Source organism: Phoenix dactylifera, chromosome 5 (assembly GCF_051530095.1).
Source record: "Phoenix dactylifera cultivar Ajwa chromosome 5, Ajwa_hap1_PhDact_Kaust_v1.1, whole genome shotgun sequence".
Lineage (NCBI taxonomy): Eukaryota > Viridiplantae > Streptophyta > Magnoliopsida > Arecales > Arecaceae > Phoenix > Phoenix dactylifera.
This window is the reverse complement of record NC_143194.1, coordinates 442,771-453,366: the sequence shown is the minus strand read 5'-3', so window position 1 is coordinate 453,366 and position 10,596 is coordinate 442,771. Positions and strand designations below refer to the sequence as shown.

The 10,596-nt window shown below is 37.0% G+C and overlaps 1 protein-coding gene across 4 annotated transcripts; it reads right to left on the bottom strand.

Annotated features, from left to right (window-relative positions):
* Positions 1 to 2,169: 2,169 nt before the first annotated feature.
* On the bottom strand, positions 2,170 to 9,332 carry LOC103707629 (ubiquitin carboxyl-terminal hydrolase). Of its 4 annotated transcripts, none has more exons than XM_088721187.1 (5): positions 8,700 to 9,313; positions 7,983 to 8,038; positions 5,790 to 6,040; positions 3,641 to 3,888; positions 2,170 to 2,809 (listed from the first exon to the last, which is right to left on the bottom strand). In XM_088721187.1, the coding sequence occupies exons 3-5, from the start codon at positions 6,031 to 6,033 to the stop codon at positions 2,453 to 2,455; spliced, it is 849 nt and encodes a 282-aa protein (XP_088577313.1). In that variant the 5' UTR covers positions 6,034 to 6,040; positions 7,983 to 8,038; positions 8,700 to 9,313; the 3' UTR covers positions 2,170 to 2,452. The 4 variants fall into 4 exon arrangements, with proteins under 4 accessions (XP_088577313.1, XP_008790424.1, XP_008790415.1 ...); XM_008792202.6 differs by having other exon boundaries at positions 9,162 to 9,313; XM_008792193.5 differs by lacking the exon at positions 7,983 to 8,038 and having other exon boundaries at positions 9,162 to 9,332.
* Positions 9,333 to 10,596: the final 1,264 nt, after the last annotated feature.

Sequence of the window (10,596 nt, the reverse complement as noted above, 5' to 3'; positions counted from 1 at the left end):
TTCTCCGAAGCAACATCTTTTTGGCTTGATTTTCTAGACAGTGATGGGATATTTCGAAAGAATTTAAAATGGTGATCCAAGTGAGTTGATAACAACATGTCCCGAGCTGACACCTGGCACTATCAACTCAGGTAGCTATAAGGTTGCACTAATCAAGGCCGTTCACATGCATATAAAAGGCATTTATCTCTCCCTCTTGTTTCATTTTTATTTTGCCTAAGATTTGCTACGATGCTACTCTGTCCTCATCTACGGCAAGTCTTCATCTCCTCCGGTGTTTTCAACAAGTCTTGGTCCGGCATAGTGCTCCATTTTCAGTTGCACCAGTATTTTCCTGCAACTCTGATAAGCCCCGCTTTTGGTAGTGCCATGACTGCTTGAAGTACCCATCTTTTCTGTCTTCTTCAAATTCCATTGATTAGGTATTCTCTTTCTTCTTCTTATTTCTTCTTTCTTCTCCTTCTTTATTTTCCCTTCTCTTCCTTCATTTTCCTTTTCTTTCCTCTTTCTTTTTTCACCAAGAGTGAGGTTGAAGCTTTTGGTGACAGTTGGTTGATGAATGGAGCATTGGTGGCAACTCTGACTGTGAACTTCCATAATCCTAGACCGAATTGAAAATGAAGTCCTCTTGCTGAAGTTTTTCCAATGAGAGATCCTCCGATGCCCGGGTCTATCAAATTCTAGAAAAATAGTATAAGCAAGAGAGAGTTTTTGGAGAGAGTGATGGTTGAGTGAAGAATGACCAACCTGAGAGTCCTTCAATCCTCTCTTTTTAAAGGATAGGGCCGCGTTTATTACTGAGTCTATAACAGAATGTGCGATAACTGCAAAATAATTTCTCATATTTAGGCACATAGTGACAACCGCTTTAATTGTGCAATAATGGCCGAGCTGGTGTAACCGTTTAACCACATTCTTAATGAGCATTAACTGTTCTTGAACAGTCATCAACAAGACATGATTTTTCCGATCGGACTAGAATGGCACTTCAGCTATCACAGAAGTAAAACACTTCGAATAATACCAAGATCAGACACTTTGATTTATGTTAAAGTCAAGCTGACAAATATACACCACATCAATAACAAACCATCATAGCTGAAAATATAAATCATAATAACCCGGATTACTACATAAACGAGAGGAAATTTTTTTACTACCAAAAAGGGGGAACTATATTTTTATAATAAAAGTACACATTGTAGACAGGTTTTATAAATTCATTGCAATGTTGATTATGTCAAAAGTAAGCCAGTCAGGAAAAAGATAAGGCTGGCAAAATATAAATGTAGAAATTCTGTCTGCTTGTTGAAGAGACGGTGTGCTATATTTATTCATTTATTATTGAATATTTTTATGGTCTTTGCCATCCACCTCTTTTCAAACAGCTATGGCATTAGTTCATTTTACTCCAGCTTGCTGTGAAGAGAAAATAATAATAAATCATTCCAGAGACGGTTGAGGACAAATTTACATAAAATCAGACCGAGCGCTGGTATATGGTAAATGGAGTTGGAACTCTGAAGTGCATGCCTCCAAACCTGCATAACAAATGCTGGCAATTAATCCCCAGGAAGCCGCGTTCAGTTGGCCACAAACCAACTTCCAGGCCTAATAAAACCTAAGTCCAAACTCTAGTATTCTGTCGAGCCTGGAATCAAAATCCTTTGGTCACTATGAAACCAGAGCTAGATTTTCAACAATCCTACGTCAGTTTGCTCCAAACAAAATCATCTCAAATCAGTTCCAAAAAAATTATGATAAGCTTCATTCTTATCCACATTAAGTTTCCTTCTTTCTTGTCCTAAGGCAATCGGTGCTGACAGAAGACGTGGATCTTTTGCAGCCACACAATTTTGCAGCAGGAATACGATCCTATATAAATGCAATCTATGAACACGAAATATCATGAGCCATTAGAAGCATATAAAATGCCCAGATAACAAATGAGATATGTAAGTACCAATGAACGAAACAAATAATTCTCAACGCTGAAGAAAGAGTATGCAAGTTCTTTCTAATGCTTGTGCAGAGACAAATGTATCGAACAGCAAAACCAGGCAAAGGTAGCAGGCAAATTGAAACTCCATCTCTCGAAATATATAAGGATTCTTTTCTTATCTATAATTAGCATCTATATCTAAATTAAAACCTGAAACAAACTGCCCATTAGGCTAATCAAATGAAGATAATGCAATTACGGGTTGGAAGTCTAACACAATTCATCAGCGAACAAACCATGAGAAATGAGGTCCCAAAGACTCCTTAGTAAGCTGCACCACAGCCCATCTCACATGGACACAAGCATGGTATCAATGACACCTGGTAGCTTAGTACAGGGACTTTTAATGGGTAAACAACACTAGTGGAATAGAAAAAGGACACAGCATTAATATACCAGTGAACTAAAAACAAAGGCTCAAAAGATAGCTCTAATTCCTGCAACTTTTCCTCAAAAATGGCGACCACCCATATTGTAAGCACGGCCACCAGGATACTGACCACGAGGTTCAAAACCATGACCCCTAGCACTTTCCATAAATTCAGACCGCTCCCCATAGGGGTCAAAGTGACTTGCAGCATAGGCTCGATGTGCATCTCCATATGCACTGGCAGCTGCAGCAGCTGAACCATAGCCGTAACCCTCGCTGGGTCCAGCGCTGTTCTGATAGCTCTTCATATTAGCCTGTTGGTATTGCTGATGGCGAGCCTGTGATTCCTTGCGAAGGAACTCCTCTCGGTGGGTAGCTTGACGAGCTCGGACAGCCAGTAGTTTCTCCTGATACTGTGCATTGATCTCGCTCAGCCTCTGGTAAGACACAGGAATAATAACCATTAGCATCTTCCATGCAAAAAATTAAGGGGGGAAACCAAGAAACTAATAAAAATAGCAACTAAAAGAAAAAATTCACATAATTAATAAACCCTAGCAAGAAGACAGCTGATGGAAATGGAACACAGAGTCATAAGCCCACAGAAATGTAATACATGCACAAACAGAAATGAAAGTCTTCAACCATTTCCTTCAATTCCTCCCGGAAAAGAAGCACACGATTGATTAAAGATAAACTAGGGACCATAGAATAAAAAGAGCACCAAATTTGTCTTCTCAGCTACTGGTGAGGCAGCTTCTGAGACCAACGTACCAACACAATTTATTCAAACGATTGATTTTGTAAAGTTCATTGCTCAACTTTCAAGACATGCTCGACAACATCCACACAGCTTTAATGAACCTAACCAGCAATTTGATTTTGATGTTAAAAAAATACTTAGAAAGAAGTATCTACCAGGAGTGTTTTAGCATTACTTAATCCTAAAAATACATTGATATACACAATACCCCTCCACCACTTACGTACATTCAACCAAGTTTCTGAAGTAAACTATGTGTTAGACAATAACCACCATGCTCAAGTTCCAAATCCATGCAATTAAAATTACAGTATTTAGTCGAAGGACCATGCTGCTAAGATAGCATATACTAAGAAATAAAAGCTTGTGCCTTTCATACAAAAAGATCTGTTTCCAACATACAGATTTTGCCTTTTCCATTTTTATATAACTTGGAAAAAATAACTGTGGACCATATTCAGTCAATTAAGACAATTTATTTAAATGAAACTATACTTCAACTTACCTCCCTGTGCCTAGCATTTTCTGCATCTTCTGCGTCCTGATGTTCCTTGGTTAATTTCATTATATCATGAAGAAATTTCTGCTCTAGACCTTCAAATGTCTGTGGAAGAGTGTTATCCTCATATACAGTTTCCATCTCTTCTTGACGAGCTTGAGCTCTCAGGTCTCTATTGGCTTGTTTTTCCAGTCCTATTTTTGAATCAGACCTTTGACCCTCATATAAAGATCGTGAAGCATCACTTCCTTGACCTATATTCAGACAATTCATGTCTCAAAGTACAAAGGCAATAAACAAGCAAAAATAAGAGATAACACCGCAATTGGATGGGCAGACACATGAACAATATCTGCATACATGTAAAAATTTAACAATGAGATGGACTTGCAGAACACTTGCATGATACATATATACATTTGGAATTCGTGGTTTATAGCTTATGAAGCATTACTGAGACAATATTTGAACTACACTTTAAAAGGAAAATATTACAGTTGATATTTACACAAAGTGGAAAGACAAGTTGTTTTGTGGTATTAGTATAAGGGCTAATGGTATGGGAAAATCCTTTAGATAAAACAACTGCACTTGCAAAGGATTATATTACAGTTGATATTTATAGAAAGCGGAAAGTCAAGTTTTCTGGCATTAGTATAAGAAAGGCTAGTGGTATGATGGAAAATCCTATACGTAAAACAACTAAAAGAGATTCAGGAAAGAAGAAAAGTTAATTCGAAATTGCATGCTGCAATGATAGGGTCCAACTCACCTTTCTAAGAATAAGGTTTTCTTCGTGGATATGATCATAAACATAACCAACTAGCTCTATTCCATCATTTTCATGTTGGCTTCACGGGATCCTTCATTGCAGTTCATTTTTATCATGGGCTACATATTTTATCAAAGCAAAATTCTCCAAAGTCTTTCTTACAACCTAGTACTATGTGGGTTTCCCAATGGGATCCTTGATTGCAGTTCATTCTTATCATGTGCTACATATTTTATCAAAGCAAAATTCTGCAAAGCCTTTCTTACAAATGCCATGCACGTTTCTTAAGGCACCTAATTCTTCTGACACAAATTGAAGATACAATATGAATAAATTGTCACTTATACAAGTCCGCTCATACAAATGAAGTACATTGTCTCAAAGCAGATGTCCTTTAGTCATGAATGCCACTCTTCCCAGAACTTATCAAATATTACAATATAGTTTGTAAACAAGAGTTATATTTGATCCTTTCCACTATGCTTACAGCATACAACTATTTTAAGGTACATTATTCTCCATATCAAGACTTTATGAAGCTTCAGTCGTAACAAGGAAATACAAAATAGAATAAAACAAAGAAAAAGGCACATTGGAAAAAATATTTGCAGGTGCAACTTGATACATTTTGTCCAGACCTCCCACCAAGTGGCAGACAGCTTTAAGTTCCACTGGCAATGGACCCTACATGGTGTAATATATCCTCATTTGAAGATAGATATTTGATTTGATTTGGACATCATCATGATCACACTGTGGGTACCCGACCTACCATTCCAAAACCTGGGCTGTTCAACAGATGGATCAAATTCTAGAATAACCATGGACCAGAAATCGATCTGAACAAATAATCCTCACCCATCAACTACTGAACTATTTTGCAGAATGACACTTAACATTTTCAGATACTTAGAAATGTTCATAAATCAACCACACGGAATAACTGCTAATCCAGAAGACGAATTTGATTTTGGAAACAGACGGATCAAGTTCTAGAATGACCATGGCCCAAAATCAATCTGAACAAATGATCCAAACCAACCAACTACTGAACTATTTTGCAGAATGACACTTTAACATTCTGAGATACTAGAAATGTTCATAAAATGATAGTCAACCACATGAAGCAACTGCTAATTCAGAAAAGGAATTTGATTTGACTGACTCATAACCTTATATGGTGCAATCAGCAGATCAGTTATTACTTTAAAGACACTAATGACTAAAACTTAACTCCAAAAAAAATCTAGTAGCTCAGAAAGGACCAAAAAATATATAAAACTGGCACTGCTCATTAGATCGAACTTGACTGCTGATGGAAGTAAAATAATCAATGAAGTAAATTGTGTAATTAATTTAATTACCACAACAAAGCTAACTTGCCTTCTTTGTACATATGAGATGAGGGTTGATTTGAACCCTTAGGCCCATCTCCATCCCACTGCCACTGTCTCTCTGCTTTTGAAGACATATACTGTGGTTCTTCCTCAGTCCGCAAAGAATCTGCCGTTCCTGGAAAATGGTTCATCCCTGAGCTCTGCTGCAATCTCTGAACTGATAATTGCTGCATCTGAGCAGCCACCATAGGATTAATGCCAGGATCAGCATACTGTCCCTGTCGCCTCATTTTGTAACTGCAGAAAGAAGACTATCTATTTAACATTTAAAAGCCGGAAGAAAAGAAACCTCAATTTACTTCAAGAAATTTTCAGATAGGGAAAAGGATCATCTAGAAGAAATATCTACTACAATCATTCAAGTTCCACAAGAAAGAAAAATAAATGAACAGGGGAAAGGATGTGGTTTAGAGATTATTAACAATGAATAAAGGAACTCTTTAGTAACAATACAGAAATTTCAGCCTCGTCAGAAACCTCTCACACAACAATGACCTACAGCCATTGCAGCCTTGAGATTCTGAGACTGGCTCTGATTGGATTGTTAGAAAAATAAAAGGAAAGAGATGAATGATAATAAGTAACATTCGCATATTAAATGCCAGCAAGTGAGATCTTACAAAAGAATAACCATTAACCATAAATAGCAGATTGTATACATATGCTTCAGAACCATGAAATAGTATACCTCCCTATGTCTTTAACAATTCTATGTCCGATACAAATGCACATATACAGTACTTAAAGAACACTATGATGCAACTCTATGTTTATTAGACATGAGCACCCTTATGCCAAGAGAATAGCGTCATGCAATCCTAAAGCATACACCGAACAAGCCACTAATTTGGCACTACTTGTTAAACTAAATACATGCTCAATGAGATCATTGTACCTGTTAAAACATTCATCTACACCTCACATATTCAAGATTCACTTGGACTGCCAAATAGAATCTTTAATAAGGCCCCATTCAATATAGCTTTTTGATGGCCGAAAAGCACTTCAAGAAGGGAAAGACAGAAGTAAAGGGTATGATCTCTTCAAATGGACTCAAGAGGAGGGAAAGATGAGAAGACAATGAGTTTTATCTCCATAATAACTGTGATCTGAAATTACAGCAATAGGACTCCCTTCCAAATCCTAGATAATCTCCAGAACAAATCAATGGTCGCTAGACATTTTATGACATTGAACAGCTATGTTTACATGCTGTAAAGGAAAAGAAGTAAGGTTGGATATAAAAGAAGTTAAAGACACACCAAACCTTCTGTATTGTGTACTTTCTTTAGTTTTTCCTTTCTGAACTTTTCTTATTTATTTTCTTTATTTTCCTTCTACCTCTACTAAGATTCCTCCACCCCTTCTCATATCTACTAGCCATGGGATAGAGTTGACTTGTGTGCACCCATGGAGTTCTTCATAGACCAAAAGATGCCATATAAGCAGCAGCCTGTCCAGTAGTGATGCGGATATGAAGCTTGCAATTGTGGAGTAAAAAGAACAAATAAATCAAATAAAGGACAAATATCTAATTTCAGCCATACATCAGCTGATTTCTTAAAACCGACTAGGACACTTTTAGAGCTATGCTTGGTTATTTGGATATCGAATTTGGCCTTGTCCTGATTGCATACTCCTCAGCATTAACTGCCTTACAAGTAGGCATTTTAAGGTCCAAAAGATGACTTGATTAGACCCTATCATCTAAAAGTTTTCAAACTGGATCTTACATGCTTTTCAGTTTTCGATTGGTTGACCCCTTTTTGTGTTTGCTTATGTGTGAGTAGGTAAAGGTCAACTTGCTCTTAAATTATCTGTATTAAACTTGCCAATTTTGACAAGAGACCAGACAACTAATGACTTGTAACTTCAGGTCAGATAATTGATGAGGCACATATAGATGCATTGAATTTTATGAGACCTGTTTGCGCACTTGACGCAAATTTTGCATCACTAAAAACCTGAATTGCTTGAGATACAATATGTTTCTTTTGTTTCCGCAATGTCATATTTTGTATTTTCCCTTTTAAAATAAGAAAACTTGGAGACAAACTATTATAAAGATGCCCAGGTGAAACAATATTTTCTTTTTGACCAAAAGTTGAACATGTAAAGGAGAGAGCAAAAGGATGACAAAGACGGCAATCTCCAAACTTCTTATATTATAACTAAATACCTAGATCTTATGGTTATGATGCTCACTGATCAACGAAGCTTTCCTTTGGATGTTAACTGCAACAAGAATACAGCGAATCACTATACCACATAAGGAACTTATTCAAGTCTGCTAAATGGTCGCTAGACATTTTATGACATTGAACAGCTATGTTTACATGCTGTAAAGGAAAACAAGTAAGGTTGGATATAAAAGAAGTTAAAGACACACCAAACCTTCTGCTAAATACTGATAATTTTACTATTGCAGATTTTCAGTAAGATAAAACTAGGATCGCATCATTACAACAGATAATTTTCATGTCAACTCAATGGATTCGCAATTATCCTAATAGGAGAGCAAAGGCATTAAAACAGAAATCAAAATATATAATACAAGACCGAAAAAGAAGATTTTTGCTAGAGCTTAACAAGAGTGCATTCATAAAGTTCATAACAAGAGTGCATTCATAAAGTTCATATTAGATAAAAGCTCTGATAGGTAATATTAATCTGTATACAATGTCAACCCAGATGGCTTCAGCTACAGTAATGTTATTCAGATACACACACACATAGATAAAGAACACAAGTTAAATATAACTCAGTACTCTCCCATTCATCTAAAATCAATACAACACTCCTGTGAACCTGAACACATATCCAAACCAACTACTTGGGGCAAAAAAAAAAAAAATCTAACCTGTAACCATTAAAGATTAAACATGACAAGAAGTACCTTAGAAGTGAACCCGATTAGACCTGCTTGTATGCAACAGGTGAATCAACGAGATCAAAATCTGCCTTAGAGTTTGCACCAACATTCTGATGTCATGGACAAAAATACCAACATGGTACTATAAACATCATGGTTCCACCATGAATTATCTTCCCAATGCATAATTGACGTCAGTAATTTCCCAATCATCAGCTCGCTCATATTCGATCGCGATCGAAACTATATATGATTGCCTACCAACCGGATGATTCCACCCAGGGGATCACCCGACGGCACTTGCTCGGGAGAGAATTCGACCCAAGGAACCCTAGCTCGCGCTGCGATACCAGGGAGATCCGAGGAGGCTCCAGATCGATTCCCCGACCGCAGATTATGGAGTCGAGAGAGAGAGAGAGATAGAGAGGCGAGCGAAACCCTAACCCTAGAGTCGGAGAGAATCATCGAGAGAGAGATAGAGCTCACCTCGCTTTCCTTCGCCCTGCCTGGGCTGGCCTCGGAGTTGATCCCTTCTGAGCGGGCCTTTTTTCCCTCTCGTTCCCTAATCTTTTTCTTTTTTTCTTTTAAAATCTTCCGTGGGCGAAAAAAAAAGAAAAAAAAGAAAGAGAGAGAAAGAACAAACGAAACCTTCTTCTGGAGTCGCGAGCGAAAGACAGACAAATGGGCAAACTTGATTGGGGATGGCCATGGGTCCCGCGGGACGCATTCGAACCGGGTCTGAAAGAGAACATTATTCTATGCAGACCCGTTTTTAGCTCGCATATCAACTGAAGCTTTTGCTTGTGCTAATCATGAGGTGTAGTAGAAACATGTTAAATCCCAACTACTATGCGGGCAGCTGTGATAGATATTTCAGCTAAATTATCAGTTTTATTTTATTTTTTTATTTTTATGGATGTATTTATTTTAGACTAGTTTAGTAAATTTTATTTATCGAAAAGAATAGAAACCGGTGGACCACCGAGTCAAAATTAAAATTAGTTTGAGTTAGCTCTTCCCTCGACTTGGGCTTCGCCGGAGACACTTTCCATGGCTTAGTTTGTAAGTCAGTACTAGTTTCTTTGAGCTCATACCAATTGTTTGTGAGCTGCTTTTTGCCGAAGCTGTCGGCTTCAAATTAATTTTGAGTTAGACTTTAATTGCTTCTCTTAAAAAGTTGGATCTAAATAGATTGTAATTGAATTAGGCTTGAGCTAGCCTGGGTCATGCTTATTTTTGTGCCTCTATATGCATTTTATATGATATCCTATGTTATAACATGAAAGCTTTCAGATATTGATATACTTTGGATGCTGCGCATGCAAACACATGCCAATACATGTGGAGTAGGATTGGAAGGGTTCATAACAAATTTAAATTTGAGATTGGATATATGTGATATGTATTTCTATTCAAAACCATACTCTAAGGACGTGCAAAATAATATAAAAGCAAAACAATTAAAAGCTTATGGGCCATGGATATTGAGGTAGTTTTCAAAAATTTACAATAAAATAATAAATCTAGTCCCCGATAATTCCATGATGTTGCAATTCTAGATGCATGCTTGGTTTGGGCTGAGGAGATTGCGGTGCAAACTTGTTTTTCTGCTATTTTGCTTAGACTTTTTTAACCTTTGGAAAACTTCATCAAGAGAATTGAAATCTTGTTTTCTTTTAAAAATTTGAAGAGATTTTACCTTATGATCTTTTGTCATGGTGAAGAATTTTGTAAGTTGATTTTTTTCGTTCCTCTAGGTCTTTAAGGGAACCGATCATATTAATGATAAACTATTCTTCATTGGATAATGCTAATATTTTGTTATCACTAGGTTGATTTTTCACTGGACTATTCATCACAATATGAACACCCTTCAATTTCATCTGACTCCTCTTCGGTATCTAGCTTTAGACTACTAACG